At 37.2% G+C, this 18,153-nt stretch overlaps 1 protein-coding gene across 2 annotated transcripts; it reads left to right on the forward strand.

Annotated features, from left to right (window-relative positions):
• Positions 1-417: 417 nt before the first annotated feature.
• Positions 418-6,204, forward strand: LOC109164110 (protein NLP9-like). 2 transcript variants are annotated; one of them, XM_019312865.1, is made up of 7 exons: positions 418-892; positions 989-1,045; positions 1,156-2,297; positions 2,857-2,901; positions 3,019-3,786; positions 3,993-4,113; positions 4,654-6,204. In XM_019312865.1, the coding sequence occupies exons 3-7, from the start codon at positions 1,410-1,412 to the stop codon at positions 5,754-5,756; spliced, it is 2,925 nt and encodes a 974-aa protein (XP_019168410.1). In that variant the 5' UTR covers positions 418-892; positions 989-1,045; positions 1,156-1,409; the 3' UTR covers positions 5,757-6,204. The 2 variants fall into 2 exon arrangements, with proteins under 2 accessions (XP_019168410.1, XP_019168411.1); XM_019312866.1 differs by having other exon boundaries at positions 989-1,040.
• The last annotated feature ends 11,949 nt before the right edge of the window (positions 6,205-18,153 follow it).

Genomic DNA, 18,153 nt, shown 5'->3' on the forward strand with positions numbered 1-18,153 from the left:
TTGTTGGAGAAAAAAATAAATTAAATATTTAGTTTAAGGGTAAATATGTCCATTTAATATTTTAGGGGGAAAAACAGCCACTTCAATAATTTAGGGGGGAAAAATACTATAGGTATATAACTCGGAAAGTGTCATTTTTCCCACTAAATTTAATATTATAAAAATTTAAATTAAAAGTAATTCCAGTCCAGCTCGTTAACCGCCAGATACATAAACGGGACGGATAGAGTATAATTTACCTTTTACAAAATAAGGGAAGTGAAATTTGCAAAATTGTAGTAATTTCCGTATTAAAAATTTCCGTTGGAAAAACTTACAATTCCCGAGGAAGCGCCCCGTAAAATGTAATGTCAGAAGCTCAGCTCATCCAAACTTCTACAATTTGGGCAGCCGCCTTCATTTAAACTGGATTAATCCCTAATAAAAATTAAACAAAAATTAGGAAAAACGCAACCCTTTGTAGTCTGAATCTACCATATCACCCATTGGCTTCAATCTTTACCTACATATCTTCTTCTGTAGATTAAAGAGCTCCACAGCCTCTCTTTCTCTCTCCCCCTTCTAAGTTCTAACTGATTCACACACCATCCTTTCTATTTTTAGATTCGCACACCATCCTTTCTATTTTTAGCAAAGCAAACTCCTAAATTTCCTGAAACAGAGAATCCCTAACAATTCCCCCACTTTATTTTTGTTGTTGTTGCATCAATTAGCTTATCTATTGCTGCTCCCTTTATAAGCAGAAGAGGTATATGTCAGTTTCCTTGGAAATAATACCCAGCAAGTCCAATGACTTGGGTTAGGGTCTTCTATAAGTTCCCTATTCATTTTCTGCTAATTATCCCTATGCCTGAGTTCCGTGTTCGAATCTGGGCGTCCTTTCTGTTCTCTGGTTAGTTTTGTGAAGTGGGTCTTGGCTTGATTTGTTGGTTTTGATTAGTTCTTGGAAGTTTGGGTTTGATTGATAGCTCTTGACCTTTCTTCGCAGTTCAGAATTTGACTGCGTTTTGGGTTTCTTTGAATTTCCTTCCATGTTAACGGTGAGGTACTGAAAACTTCTTCTTTAATCTCCTTTTCTTCAAAAAAAATCCCTTTTTAAATTTTTTTGGGGGTTTTATTTTGTCTAGATGTAACGTTTGATCCATGGTATTGCAGGCGTGGAATATTTCAGATCTAGGATTCAATAGTTTGGCAAATTTGGAAGATAATCGAGACAACGGTGAGTTGCTGGGGTGTAGATGAACTTGATGTTAAGATATTGTTTTCTTGGACTGCTACTGTGGGGGGATTTTAGGGAGAGAAAGTTCAATTTGACACTGCTGAGGGTTCTCTAGCATTTCACTATTTGGTTTCCTTTGAAAATTTTATAAGTGGAGCTGGAAGAGGAGAAGGGTATAGGTTACTTTGAGATGGAAGGGGATGAAGTCTCATTGGATGGTACAAAGTGTTCAACTCCTGATGATTCATTTAATGTCAGTGCTATGGACATCATGAATTTTGATGCATATGCTGGATGGTGCAATAGTCCTGCTACCATGGATCAAATGCTTGCCTCCTTTGCATTTTCACCCCTTACTCCAATGGGATATACACAATTTGATGGATTAAATTATACAGAACACAGCAATGGAACTTTTCCTATGATGGATGCTGCTGATACCATTGGAAGTTCAGAGGGTGGAGGGGAGAAGATCAATTTTCAACAGAATGACCAGTTAAACTCGTTAGTTAGTTCTACGGATGTGAATGATTCGGTTGCTAATGCAAAGAAGAATCAAGGCCAGAACTGTGTTGTGGATTTTGGAAGTCCTATGATCCTAAAATCACCTTCTGAACCACTTGCTGAGAAAATGCTTACAGCATTGGGATTATTCAAAGGGTCATCTGGAGGAGGCATCTTGGCCCAAGTTTGGTTTCCAATGAAAGAGGGTGATAAGTTCTTCTTAAGCACTTATGAACAGCCGTATCTACTTGACCATGTGCTTGCTGGGTATCGTGAAGTGTCAAGAAAGTTCACGTTTGATGCCGAGACCAAACCAGGTTCTGTCCTGGGACTTCCTGGCCGCGTATTCTCTTCAAGGATTCCAGAATGGACTTCAAATATTGCATACTATAGAGAGACTGAATATTTGCGCATACATCATGCTGTTAGCCATGAAGTCCGTGGCTCTATTGCGTTGCCAGTTTTTGAGGATGATCAAGTTGAAACACCATGTTGTGCTGTACTTGAAGTTGTCACTGTGAAGGAGAAACCTGATTTTGATTCTGAGATAGAAAAAGTGTGCCGTGCACTTCAGGTTAGTTTTTCATTTCAAGATTGTCAATATGCTGCTCAAATTTATTTCTGTGCATGAGCTAAGATTGTTAAATAAACCTGTTTGTCTTTTGACTTTGGGTAAAGGCATACTTGAAGTATTAAATTTTCTCCAATATGAGTTATTTGAAGGCTAAAGGAATGATTTTAAACTATGGAAAAATGTTGAATAATCCAACTACAACAGTGGTAGGGCCACGAGGTGTTTCGGGTCTTTCTCCGTCCGTCTTACGGTCTGTCCACCTGACTAATCCCCACCCTCTCCTAGAGGCACAGGAGCTGGCCCAGAGGGAATCGTCACTTGTGCCAATGGGTTGAGTTAGTTGCAAATCACATGGATTGCAAAGAGAGGAATAGCGATGGATTGTAAATCATGATGCACTATAACGAGAGACTGGGGAAGGGGAATTTTTGGCTGGGGGAGATAAGTGCTTTCAATGGGGTTTGTGTGTGTTGAGTGATGGGTTGGTTACAACGTTTGAGTAACATTGTCCTCATATTCAGAAGAAAATGTTCTAATTTCTTATTCTGGCTATTGACAGGCAGTGAATTTGAGGAGCATTGCACCTCCAAGTCTCTCTCCTCAGGTTTTTACTAAATATACGTATGCTTACCATTCATTTATAAAAACCCAACAGGCTTCATTTGATATTCACCGAATTTTTCTTGTCTAGCCTTCTTAATTTGATTCTGTTCCTCTGCAGTGTCTCTCAACAAATCAAAAAGCTGCTTTAGCAGAAATAACCGATGTTTTGCGAGCTGTATGTCATGCACATCGTTTGCCGCTTGCTCTCACATGGATTCCTTGTAGTTATGTGCGAGGAGACAGTGATGACATTAGAAGAGTGCTTTTCAAAGGATGCATTGAAAATTCAATTGAAAAATGCGTACTTTGCATTGAGAGTACCGCTTGTTATATCAGTGACAAGGAGATGGTAGGATTTGTGCATGCCTGCACAGAACATTACCTGGAGGAAGGACAAGGAATTGTTGGGAAAGCTCTTCAGTCCAATCACCCGTTTTTTTACCCTGATGTGAAGGAATACCACATTAGCGAGTATCCACTTGCTCATCATGCACGGAAATTTGGCCTAAATGCTGCTGTGGCCATTAGGTTACGGAGCACTTTTACTGGGAATGCCGACTATATTTTGGAGTTCTTTCTTCCTGTCAATATGAAGGGAAGCACTGAACAACAGCTTCTTTTAAATAACCTCTCTGGTACCATGCAAAGGATTTGTAAGACCTTGAGGACAGTGTCTGATGCAGAATTGAAGGGGGGAGACGGTTCTAAGTTTGGACTACAGAACGCATCAAATGCATCGGTTCCAAACTTACCACCGTTTACCTTGTCAAGAAGGAACTCTCAGCATTCATTGCTAGATAGTGCCTTGGATCCTACTGATGAGGTGCATTTAAATGTATCTGGTTCAGAGAGTTCTGGAACGGGTGCCGATGGTACTCATCAAGAGGTATGCTATTGAATCATTTTTCTTAAACTTCATTAGATTACTTTGGTGGAGAGATGGGTTTTGATTCTTGGTTTTAAATGATTTCTTATCTAACAAGGCATGCACCACTTTTGCTACCAAAATATGAAATTCTGTATACATTTTGCCTCAATTCGTTCTGTTTATATCTCACATACTAACTCTTCCTATAATGGATTTATTCATAGAAAACTGGACCGAGAAGGCAGATGGAGAAAAAGCGAAGTACGGCAGAGAAGCATGTTAGCTTAAGCGTTCTTCAACAGTACTTCTCCGGGAGTCTCAAGGATGCTGCTAAAGCCATTGGTGGTAAGAGTCTTTCATAATTGAACTGTTTGTACCTTTTCCTGGGAGTTAATACCCTATCTGGTCCCTCGACTATTAGGATTTCACCACTTTGATCCTCCACTTCCAAACTTGCTCAGTTTCATCCCCAACTATGCATCTTTTAACCAAAATGATCCTAATTAGGACTATTTTGGTTTGGACAAAGGACTATTTTAGGTAAAAATTGCATAGTTGGAGATGAAATATTGAAATTGAGCAAGTTTGGAAGTCGAGGACCAAAGTGGTGAAATCATAATAGTCGAGGGACCAAATCGGGTATTAACTCCTTTTTTTTCCTGGCATGGATGAATTGAGGTTCCCTATCAAGTATCAATGGCATAGTTAAAGTATGATTGTGAACTTGTAGTGAAAGGGAGAACAAGTAGTGGTGTCTAAGTTAAAATTGAAAACATGAGCTTTATTTAATTTAGACATACTATGTTTTCTGGAGATGGAAATATCAGTTCGATATCCTTTATTAGGATGCCATATTTATTTGTTCAATTTTGTTTGCATTTCTAGTGTGTCCAACAACATTGAAACGGATATGTAGACAACATGGTATTTCAAGATGGCCATCCCGCAAGATAAACAAAGTGAATCGCTCTTTGAAGAAAATACAAACTGTACTTGAATCTGTCCAAGGGGTGGAAGGAGGATTAAAATTTGATCCCACCACTGGAGGGCTTTTGGCTGCTGGCTCTATCATTCAAGACTTTGACACCCAGAAAAGTGCGCTCTTCCCCTGCAAAGACGTTTCCAAAGATAAGGATTCACTTATCCAGGATGCGGGACAACCCGCTTCCTGCTTTGATGGCGGGAGTCCTATAATAAAAATGGAAGAGGATTGTCCGAATCTTCTTAGGCCAAGCTCTTATAAGGGAGAACATAAATCTACCCTAGACTGCTATGACTCCAAATTGGCTGCCCTAGATGCAGGTCCATCGTGGCCTGCTAGTATGAACAACATACCATGGACTGGTTCAGGAAATGCCGCCTTAGATTCTTCACTCATTAAAGGAAGCAGTAGTAGATGGGGGTTAAATAATAGTAACCTCAAGTCGGAGAATTCCGACTCCCGTTTTGTTTCTCAATGGTCAAGCTCCATGGTTGTTGGCGATGAAACAGAGGCAAAGATGAAAAGTGCCAATCAAGTTGCGGGAGATGATGGGGTTGGAGAGCATAACCAACCCACATCATCGAGCATGACGGACTCATCAAACGGATCCGGGTCAATGATGAATGGCAGCTCCTCGAGTTCCCCAAGCTTTGGTGAACCGAAGCACTTGAAAACTGAAGTGAGCTGCGAGGACAGTGGTTCCAAAATGACCGTAAAAGCTACATACAAAGAAGACACAGTCCGTTTTAAATTCGATACCTCTGCAGGGTGTTCCCGACTCTACGAAGAGGTTGCGAGGCGGTTTCAGCTGCAGAACGGGACGTTCCAGCTCAAGTATCTTGACGACGAAGAGGAATGGGTGATGTTGGTAAGTGATGCTGATTTGCAGGAGTGTATCGAGATCTTGGATTTCCTAGGCACTCGGACCGTAAAATTCCTTGTCCGCGATGCATCCTGTGCCATGGGTAGCTCTGGAAGCAGCAATTGCTTTTTGACAACTACTTAAATTCTATAGCAGATAGTATCTGGGAGGGAAGATTCTCCTTTGGATGCTCGGAAAACGGGGATTCTCCAAGATCATCAGGTATTCTTTTGTTGATGCATTTTGCAGCTGTAGACCTTGGACTGAAAATTCATCTGGTTTTGTTTGTGGAAACCATTTGATGGGTGGATATGATGTATAGAAAGCATCTGAATAAAATTCAAAGAAAGAAAAAAAAAAAAAGTGGTTTAGTCTATCTGTTTCTATGGAAAAAATATGGTAGAACTATACAAGTTGTTTAGGTAGCTCTATTAGAGTTTTAAAGTGTGTGGTGGTTGTAAATATGTAGTTCAGTTCAAGCAGGATAGTTAAAGTATTAATTAGCATGTAAAATGCCTTCTATCAACATATAAACTACCTTCTTTTTCTGGGGTTCATTCATTTAATATACTTCATCTCATTTTTCTATGTTGTTAAAAGTTGATCAAATCATCAATGTGATATTATTTTTAATACTCAAACTTTTGTAAATGCTTTGATCTTGATGATTCCTGACTTCTTGTGTGTAAAGCTAGGTTAGGATTGGGGTTCAACCTTTTGAAAGAATTTGTGCAATATTTTATCGAGAAAGGATCTCTTTAAGGTAGAAAATCCATTCATTATTTAATTTGAGTTATATTGGACCAAATTGCACAAATGCAATGCCTAATGAACGTGCACCAAAAGCAATGCAACTATCTCTAATAGTAGTGATTTTTGAAGTGTCAATTATGAGAGAGAGGAGTGAAAGAAAGAAGGAAAAGGGAAAAAAAAAATAAATAAATAGGCAAGTCTGACGTGAAGAAAAACGTCAGACGCATCAGCGAGCGTGCACTGCACGCGTCTGGCTGGGCGCGGTCTGTGTAGCCTACTCACGCGGCTGCACCTTTCATTTTCCTTTCTTCTTTTCTGCTGGGTTATACAAAAAATCATTCTTACAGGAGTAAATCATCTTCTCTCTCTTCCCTATAAACTATGTTCTTCTCAAAAACTGTGAAAAATTACAAATGTGGATGCTCTCAGGGGCGAAACTACAATAGAGGCAAAAGGGGACAGCTGCCCCCCTTCTCCTACCCCACCCCTTATATAACCCTTATATATATATATATATATATATATATATATATATATATATATAATTAAGCACTCTTGCAGTCTTGTGTATGGGTGTATACTTAATGTGATTAGTGTTGGAACTTAATTATATTTCATATTTTGTTATGAACCTTTTATAAAGTTTTGGTATGTTATATTTTTTTCTCATATCTAATAATATTTATATTTATACTTTCTAAGTGTTTGATTTTTTTTTTTTTTTTGAGGTTTGTTTGATTTTTTTTTAAACTATCTTTTTTGTTGTAATGTTCCGCCCCTATTGAAAAAATTTCTAGCTCCGACCCTGTATGCTATTAGGCAATTCAGATGTGGATTGCAAAATGATGTGGTAGTCTATATTTGACTTTTTTTTAAAGAGTTTATAAATTGTAAGAATTCTAAAATTTGTACCTTTCTTAGTATCTAGTCTCATCTTGTCATTTAGTAAAGTGGAACCCTTTTTTTTTTTAGCAAACTTAAATGATATTATATTTTGAAAGTAAGTTAGAATTACAAGATGCATTGAAAATAATAATAAATTGTAACTGTAGTGATATGTTTATATTAAGTTAATATTATATGAGGTCCTTGAATATAGTGATTTTATCACGTTTAATTTTAAATTTTTATGACATGTTTGGTTTATGAAATAAATGGTTCATCACTTTGTCATGAAAATACTATTCCTAGAAATGACCTATTCCCTTTGCAAGGAGAATAACTATTCCAAGGAGGGTCTTGGTATTAGCTATTTCCATACTTATGGGAATAATTTTTTATATTATAAATATCAAAAATACCTTTACATACATGGTTATATATATATATATATATATATATATATATATATATATATATATATATATATATATATATATATATAATTAGGATGCATAAGGTAGATGATTGTTGTGTGTGTCTACGGAGAGATCATCACACATATTTATACAACAGATTGAAGGTTCTAGGATGTACAACTAACTACTATCTACAGGATGAAGATAAGAATGAATCTTATCTCATCAGCTACTTTGTTCATATGTTACATTTTTCACATGTTGTAATAATGATGAAGATAAGAACGAAAATTTTGAAGCAAAATTTCATCAACAACATGCACACATAAATTATGAAATAAGAGAATCTTACAGACATTCAACTTCTGTTTATCCCATAAATTATGACTCTGATAATTATGAAAATTACTACAGTGGAGTTGAAACTGAATAATTTTATCAATTTTGAAATGTTTTCAACTATAATTTTTAATTCCTACACCTTAAATTTAATTTTCAACTCCTACACACACTCAAACTCTTCATCCAAAATTATTTCTGAATTAATAAATTCAAACAATTATTTTAAGTTATAGTGTGTGTGTGTGTGTGTGTGTGTGTGTGTTCAGGTTCAGGTGCATTTAAGTGTTTTTCGTGCGGTTATGTGAGTGATTAATGTGTGTGAGTCTTGTGCTTAATGTGCGTGAGATTTGTGCTTAATGTGCGTGAGTGTGTAATGTTTAATGTGCGTGAGTTTTGTACTTAATGTGCGTGAGTCTTATGCGTAATGTGCGTGAGTTTTGTGCTTAATGTGCGTGAGTGTGTACTAAATGTGAATTGTTGTCGAAACTTTAAAGTGCATGAGTTTTATGCTTAATGTGAGTGAGTGGTGTGTTTAATGTGCGTGAGTCGTGTGCTTAAGGTGTGTGAGTTTTGTACTTAATGTGCGTGAGTGTGTACTTAATGTGAGTTGTTTTTAAAACTTAAGGTGCATGTGTTTTTGTGCTTAACATGTGTGAGTCTTGTGCTTAACATGCGTGAGACTTGTACTTAACATGCGTGAGGCTTGTGCTTAACATGCGTGAGGTTGTGTTCTGAAGGTGTTTTGTTTGTTTGCTTAATGTGCGTGTGTTCTGTACTTTAAGTGCGTTAGATTAATGCTTAACGTGAGTCCACCGGCACAACCGCACAGGAAGCCTCAAATGTACCTGATCCCTTCCATATATATATATATATATATATATATATATATATATATATATATATATATATATATATATATATACGCGCGCAAACACACACACATTTATATATTTCTTATTTTACCCCTAATTAAATTTATTTCCTATTTCACCGCCACCACCACCGCCACCATCACTGTCACTGCCGCCGCCACCACCCCACCACCACCGTCGTCGCCGCCACCGCCACCACCACATATTTTTATAAAGGTATTTATGTCTTTTAAAACATATTTCATTTCTATTCTTTAAATCAACAAAACACTGTAATATAATTCTTAAAGTCTATTTCTTTCGCGAATTAAACAATAGAATACAATTCCTATTCTATTCCTTGCATATTTCATTCCTTATGGAATGACATTCCTATTACCCCAAAATTCATTTCGTGAACCAAACATGCTGTTAAATTGACCACTTGTGGTCCTTCGACTTTTAAATTTTTACCATTCGTGGTCCAAGTTAATCATCTACGATCTTTCAACTATTAAATTTTAACCAACCATGGTCCTTTCAAGGGGATCGCGTCTGGTTAAATTTCGAAAGTTGAAGGACCATCATCAGTGGTTAACTTGGACCACAAATGGTTAAATTTAAAAGTTAAAGGATCATATATGATCAATTTGAAAGTTTAAAATTAAATGTGACAAAACAATTATACTCGAAGAACCCATGTGACATTAACTCAATGATTATTATATACTTTTAAAAGTAACTAAATATTTTAAGATGTATACAAACTTTTTTTTTTTTTGTTTTTGTTTTTTTTTTTTTTGTTTTTTGTTTTTTTTTTTTTTTTGTTTTTTGTTTTTTGTTTTTTTTTTTTTTTTGTTTTTTTTGTTTTTTTGTTTTTTTTTTTTTGCAGAAATATATAAAAACTTAAAGTAAAGTAATTCATTACATCTTTTCATGCCCTGACAATTAACACCTCATGCATGCCTTCATCTCTCATGAAACAACCATATGTGTCATCTTCTCTACAAGTGTAACTCATATAGCTTTTATTAGTTTAATATCGAACTGACATATTTTATTTAAAAATCAATCAAAATATTTATTTTCACAATTTTTACTATAGTGATATTTATTTGACCATAACTTTATCTACAGTAATCCAATTAAGGTTATTCAAAAAGTATTGAAAATGTAACCATGATATGATGCTACAATTTTTCAGAAGAAACCATTTTTAAATTCTAATATTAAAGTGCTCAAAATTTGCATCGAAGATGGGGTTTTGTGACGTGAGGTAGTGTTGGGTTGGGCTTCCCTCCTATGTGGTAAATAGCCCAGTTTAGACCAAGCCTATTTATATCCACTATATATATATATATATATATATATATATATATATATATATATATTTGTCTTGTTGGCATGGGCTGAAATTTTCTAATTATTTGAGCCCATTTATGAGGAAACCTAAAGCATATATATATAATGTAATATATGTGAATTGGGTTTGTTGGTGAATGCAAGACAAAAAATAAAAGCGTGATAGAGGAGGGCAGCAGTTCGGCGGCAGCAGAGGAAGAATTCATCTTCATCTTGTTTCTTCATCCTTTGACTCAAGTGTGATGAATTTTAGCCGTGAATTTGTCTAACTTCTTGGGTGGTTTCTTCATCAAATATTATTGGAGGTCAGCTTGTTTGTTCCAGGCATCTTTTGGGCTTGTGGAATATAATAGAAGTCTTTGGCCTGGAATTATTGCATTTGATGATTTGTGGATGTTTGGCTCGTGTGGTAGCCTGAAACTTTGTACCCAAGATTTATTATAGTGGATTATTTGGTTGGTGGTGGTCCCGTGGTTTTTTCCCCGATTTGGGGTTTTCCACGTAAATCTTGTGTCCCTTGTATTCATATTTATTTTTGGCTATTTTGTATCCTCTCGTATTTGTGCATTGTGTCGGGTCTGTGATTTTCATTGTCACAAGTAGTGGGATTTTTCCCAACAAAGTGGTATCAGAGCCCAGGTTGTTGATTGAGTACATTTGACATGGAGACAAATATGAGTAATATGGTACGATTGAATGGTAGAAATTGTCACATTTGGAAGGCCAAGATGAAGGATCTTCTATTTGTGAAGAAATTACATTTACCTGTGTTTGCAACTGCAAAGCCAGAAAGCATGTCAGACGAAGATTGGGACTTTGAGCACCAACAAGTTTGTGGTTATATTCGCCAATGGGTTGAAGATAATGTTATGAATCACATTATCAACGAGACACATGCCAGAAGCCTGTGGGATAAACTTGAGACCCTGTATGCTTCCAAGACAGGCAATAACAAATTGTTTTTGCTAAAACAATTGATGAATCTAAGATTCAGGGAAGGTACATTGATCAATGATCATGTCAATGATTTTCAGGGTGTTCTTGATCAGTTGTCTAGCATGGGCATCAAATTTGAGGATGAGGTACTTGGTCTCTGGTTGCTTAACACTCTACCTGATTCTTGGGAAACACTTCGGGTTTCTTTGACCAATTCTGCTTCCCAATGGTGTTGTGACCATGGAGTATGTCAAGAGTGGTATCTTGAATGAAGAGTCAAGAAGAAGATCTCAAGACACCTCCACTTCCCAGTCAGATATTTTGGTTACAAATGATAGGGGGAGAAACAAACAAAGGGGTCAGAAGGGTAGAGATAAAAGCAGAAGTAAGTCAAGGTCATGGCACAAGGATGTTGAATTTTATCATTGTGGCAAGAAGGGTCACATCAAGAAAAATTGCTTCAAGTTGAAAAGGGAACAGAAGCAAGACAAGAAAGATGATCACACAGAGAACCAGGTTGCAACAGTTAGAGCAGATTTGCTTCTTGCTTGTGATGAGAACGCCGTCAACGTTGCATGCCATGAGACAACTTGGATTGTAGATTCAGGCGCATCTTACCATGTTACACCAAGGAAGGAATTCTTTACTTCATATACTCCAGGTGATTTTGGAGAGCTAAGAATTGGTGATGATGGTCAGGTGAAGGTGATTGGTACCGGTACAGTTTGTCTTGAGACCAGCAATGGCACAAAGCTGGAACTTAAAAATGTAAAGCATGCACCGGGTATCAGACTGAATCTCATTTCTACAGGAAAACTCGATGATGATGGTTTCTGTTGTTTCTTTGGTGATGGACATTGGAAAATCACTTGGTGTGTGGACCAATGAAGGTTAGATCACTTGGAGGTGCATCTTACTTTGTGACCTTCATTGATGATTATTCTAGGAAACTCTGGGTTTACACTTTAAGCACAAAAGTGATGTGTTTGGTGTGTTTAAAGAGTTTCATGCGCTTGTTGAGAGACAGACAGGGAAGAAATTGAAGTGCATTCGTACTGATAATGACGGTGAGTACCGTGGCCCATTTGATGAGTATTGCAGAATGCACGGTACTAGACATCAGAAAACTCCTCCTAAAACTCCTCAATTAAATTGCTTAGCAGAGAGGATAAATCGGACAATTATGGAGAGAGTCAGATGTATGCTTGATGACGCAAAGTTGCCTAGTTCTTTTTGGGCAGAGGCAGTTTCCACAGCTGTTCATGTTATCAACTTATCTCCTGTTATTGCTTTGAATAATGAAGTTCCTGATAAGGTTTGGTGTGGAAAGGAAGTCTCTTATGATCACCTCAGAGTCTTCGGTTGTAAGACATTTGTGCATGTCCCAAGAGATGAAAGATCTAAGTTGGATTCGAAGACTAGACAATGAATTTTCATTGGTTATGGTCTTGATGAATTTGGCTACAAGCTGTATGATCCAGTTGAGAAGAAGCTTGTGAGAAGCCGTGATGTAGTGTTCTTTGAAGATCAAATCATTGAAGATGTTGACAATGTGAGAAAGCCAGAATCTCAAGGCAGCAGAAGTTTGGTTGACTGTGAGCCAGTTTCCAGCGAAGATACACATGATGCTGATGAGGTTCAAGAGAATGGCCAGAACGGTGATCTTGTACCAGACAATCAGGTTGATACAGTTGATGTGGATGGTCATGTTGATGATGTTGTCACCAGGAACAAGAAGTTCATTCGCAGATTCCAGTTGATCCTCCTAGAAGGTCTAACAGGGAACGAAGACCATCTACTCGTTACTCTTCCAGTCAGTATGTGCTATTGACCGATGGGGGAGAACCTGAGCTCTATGAAGAAGCTATGGAGAGTGAGCAAAAGAGACAATGGCTTGAGGCTATGCAGGATGTGAGGCTATGCAGGATGAGATGAATTCCCTATATGCAAATGATACCTTTGAGTTGGTAAGGGCACCAAAGAACAGGAAAGCTTTGAAGAACAGGTGGGTCTACAGATTGAAACATGAAGAGGGCACATCAGTTCCACGATTCAAAGCTCGACTGGTGGTGAAAGGTTTCAGCCAGAAGAAAGGTATTGATTTTGATGAAATTTTCTCTCCTGTTGTGAAATTTTCATCCATTAGAGTTGTGTTGGGTCTAGCAGCTCGTTTGGATTTAGAAATTGAGCAGATGGATGTAAAGACAACTTTTCTCCATGGTGATTTGGATGAGGAGAGATATATGGAGCAACCTGAGGGATTCGAAGTCAAAGGGAAAGAGGATTATGTTTGCAGGTTAAAGAAGAGTTTGTATGGATTGAAGCAAGCTCCGAGGCAGTGGTATAAAAAGTTTACTTCCGTTATGGGTAAGCATGGGTACAAGAAGACTTCTTCAGACCACTGTGCTTTTGTAAACAGATTCTCTGATGATGACTTTGTTATATTGTTGCTTTATGTTGATGATATGTTGATTGTTGGTCGCAATGTTTCAAGAATTCAACAGTTGAAATAGGAGTTGAGTAAGTCATTCTTTATGAAGGACATGGGACCAGCAAAGCAAATTCTTGGGATGAAGATCATTCGTGACAGGAAGAACAAGAAGTTGTGGTTATCTCAAGAGAAGTATATAGAGAAAGTACTTGAGAGATTTAGTATGGATAAAGCTAAGCCAGTGAATACACCTCTTGGTATGCATTTCAAGTTAAGTAAGAAGCAATGTGCCTCTAGTGAGAAAGAGAATGAAGAAATGCAAAGAGTTCCCTATTCTTCAGCTGTTGGTAGTTTGATGTATGCCATGGTATGTACGAGACCAGATATTGCTCATGCAGTGGGTGTTGTTAGCAGATTTCTCTCAAATCCAGGGAGAGAACATTGGGATGCTGTGAAGTGGGTTCTGAGATATCTTCGGGGTACTTCAAGTCTGAGTTTGTGTTTTGGTACAGAGAAACCTATTCTTGCCGGGTACACTGATTCAGATATGGCCGGGGACATTGACACCAGGAAATCCACTTCAGGTTATCTAATTACCTATGCAGGGGGAGCAGTTTCATGGCAATCAAGATTGCAAAAGTGTGTTGCTTTGTCTACCACTGAAGCTGAGTTCATAGCATCTGTTGAGGCCAGTAAAGAAATGCTATGGATGAAGAAGTTTGTTCAGGAGCTCGGGTTTGTTCAAGACAGGTATGTGCTCTATTGTGATAGTCAAAGTGCAGTTCATCTTGCAAAGAACTCCACGTTCCATTACAGGTCAAAACATATTGACACGAGATATCATTGGATTAGAGATATCTTAGAGTGCAAGATGCTTGAACTTGAAAAGATTCATGCATACTGATGATAATGGGTCTGATATGATGACTAAAGCATTGCCGAGAGGGAAGTTTGAGGATTGTTGCTCTATCGCCGGGATGGAGATATCTTCCACATAGTCGGGAGGGGGAGATTTGTTGGGTTGGGCTTCCCTCCTATGTGGTAAATAGCCCAGTTTGGACCAAGCCTATATATATATATATATATATATATATATATATATATATATATATATATATATATATATATATATATTTGTCTTGTTGGCATGGGCTGAAATTTTCTAATTATTTGAGCCCATTTATGAGGAAACCTAAAGCATATATATATATAATGTAATATATGTGAATTGGGTTTGTTGGTGAATGCAAGACAAAAAATAAAAACGTGAGAGAGGAGGGCAGCAGTTCGGCGGCAGCAAAGGAAGAATTCATCTTCATCTTGTTTCTTCATCCTTTGACTCAAGTGTGATGAAATTTAGCCGTGAATTTGTCTAACTTCTTGGGTGGTTTCTTCATCAAATATTATTGGAGGTCAGCTTGTTTGTTCCAGGCATCTTTTGGGCTTGTGGAATATAATAGAAGTCTTTGGCCTGGAATTATTGCATTTGATGATTTGTGGATGTTTGGCTCGTGTGGTAGCCTGAAACTTTGTACCCAAGATTTATTATTGTGGATTATTTGGTTGGTGGTGATCCCGTGGTTTTTTCCCCGATTTGGGGTTTTCCACGTAAATCTTGTGTCCCTTGTATTCATATTTATTTTTGGCTGTTTTGTATCCTCTCGTATTTGTGCACTGTGTCGGGTGTGTGATTTTCATTGTCACAGGTAGTGGGATTTTTCCCAACAGGTACATACTAGTGTTCTCGAGTTGAGGAAAAGCCATAAAAATTTTCTTTAGAGTAGACAATTTTATTTAAACTTAAAAGTACTTTCTCTCTTTGGTCATAAAAGGCGACACAAAACGACAAAATAAATTATTTTTAGTGATCTTAAATAATTAGTTGATCATATATATAAAAAAAAAATAACAATAACAATTGAGACCCAAAAAAAAAAAAATTTCTCTCTAATTTTTGCCTCTCTATCTAGAAGCTAAGATGTTTAGATTTGTTTTCATTTTTGAAGTTTTGAACTTAGTAATGAAATGTAAACTATGATTTGTAACTCCTTGTCACCATAACCCTGTCAAATTAAGCTAAACCACTTATTGAGTATAACTTCAATTTGTTTATGATAAAAGTTGGTCACCATCCATTAATACCATATATTAAAGAAGTGGGAAAAATATTTTAAAGATACAATTATTAAACAAATTGAATTTGAACAACGACTGGCATATATATGCTCGAAAATTTCATTTTGGCATTAAAGTAATCAAAGTCAAAATTCTCAAGCTGGTCACATCATCACAACCATTATTTCCCTGAAAGCTGGACAAATCCATGCGTCTCTTACATAATTCCAACTTGCATGTATAGGCGTTCATATTGACAAATGCATAATGCAACACATCGACCGTATATTCATTATTAGTCTCATTGTTGGTGTTTACAAACTTAGAACAAGGTTAATAGTGGGTGTTTTTTTACGGGTTTTTTCAGGCCAAGTAAGAATAAGAAAATAAAAGGAAAAAAAATAGTGAAAAGAAAAGAATAAAAAACTAAGTTTACGCGCCCGGCTGGACACATATGAGCACAACGCACGCCAAAAAGCTTTATTTTTATTTTTTGTTTTCCTAGTGAACTTCACTGCACAAAAAAACTTCATCTTGCATGAGTTCATCATCTTTCTCTCTCCTCTCTTGTCGTTCCCCCACATCAACCTTGACTCTAAAAAAACTCTTAAAAGACTACGAGTGGTCATGCTCTTAAGGGCGAAGTCTATATAGTAAAATTGTAGTGTGTGATGAAATGAGTGAGTTCTAGTGAATGTAAAGGTAATGATATTTGGGGTTAAAATTATTAACAATAAGTAAAGCAATAATTGACACAAGAACAATATGTTCCTGGGATGGGTTGAGAATTGTCTTTATGCATGGCACATTTGGTTAGAGGGAGAGAATTCTGACAACTGACCAATTTCTGGGAACCGAGACTTCCAAATCTTCCTCAGAAATGAAAACACAAAATAATACATACCACACTCCAAACAAGCGGCTTGAGGATAACCATTGTATATACTCTTTGTCCAATTTTATGTGTCATACTTATTATTCTGATGGATTTAATTACTCGGGGTGGATCCGAATTACCAAACCCGATATAGAACGTATATAGGAGACAAATATATAAAATGGGCAAAATAATGTCGTAAGGTCGCGGGACCGTATATTGTATTAAATATCGCTAATAAGGTTATTACAATGCTTGATTAGGACAATAGTAGATGGAATATATTGAACGTGTCTTAATGAGACAGGGTGGGAGATTTTTATACAAGCCAAACCCCCAACCGCCCCCCCCTAAACTCGGGGTGGTTGCATCTCCGGGTTGACCGCGCCCCAGTGTGCAGTGGACCGGGTCCACTGGTCAACACGGCCGAGCCCCCTAGGTCGAGCTCGGTATGGCCGAGCCCACCATGATGAGCTCATAGCCCGAGCCCACCCTTGGGCCGAGGTGTGTCTTGGGGCCGAGGCGTCTCGGAACCCCGGGCCCATTCCGAACTTCCTTGCTCCGTATTCCTAGGTCGGTTTGCCCCGGTCATAATATATCCATCATATTCATTGGTCAAATCAACTCTTTCTTCTTTGCTTATTTCTATTATTAATTTTTTTAAAATAAATTTTAAATGTAATTTTATGTGTTTATTAGTACTCTTAACCTTGTGGTCCTGGCCTGGGTTCAAGCCCAAGGGTGGACATTTAGACTTGAGATCCATCATTAATTATGATGGATTTACCCAATAAACATTTAACTGCTACATTTTTTAAGAAATAATATTTCCAATTTTTTAATATATCTACAATAAGGGAATATTGGATGTTCATTCTCACAATACAAAAAGTTAGTTTTATCAATATTACAAGTCCACCAAATAGTTATAAGAAAATTGATTGTCAGCGTTCGTTGCCCGTCTAGCTCAGTCGATAGAGCGCTAGGCTCTTAACCTTGTGCTCCTGGGCTTAAGCCCCAGGGTGGGCACGTAGACTTGAGATCGAATGCGTTATTTTTGGTTGCAATATCTTGTAAGAAAAACGAATTTCCATATTCAGTTTTATGTAACTTTAACAATGGAATATTGGATGTTCATTTTCACAAAACAAAAAGTTAGTTTTATCAATATAACAAGTCCATCAAATAGTTACAAGAAAATTGACTATTATTGTGTGTTGCCCGTGTAGCTCAGTCGGTAGAGAGCGTTTAGACTTGAGATCCATCATTAATTATGATGGACTTACCCAATAAACATTTAACAGATTGCTATATTTTTTAAGAAAAAATATTTAAAATTTTTTAATATATCTACAATAAGGGAATATTGGATGTTCATTCGCACAACAAAAAAAGATAGTTTTATCAATATTACAAGTCCACCAAATAGTAATAAGAATATTGATTGTCAGCGTTCGTTGCCCGTCTAGCTCAGTCGGTAGAGCGCAAGGTTCTTAACCTTGTGTTCCTGGGCTTAAGCCCCAGGGTGGGCACGTAGACTTGAGATCTAATGCGTTATTTCTGGTTGCAATATCTT

This window comes from Ipomoea nil, unplaced genomic scaffold, assembly GCF_001879475.1.
Source record: "Ipomoea nil cultivar Tokyo-kokei standard unplaced genomic scaffold, Asagao_1.1 scaffold3056, whole genome shotgun sequence".
Classification (NCBI taxonomy): domain Eukaryota; kingdom Viridiplantae; phylum Streptophyta; class Magnoliopsida; order Solanales; family Convolvulaceae; genus Ipomoea; species Ipomoea nil.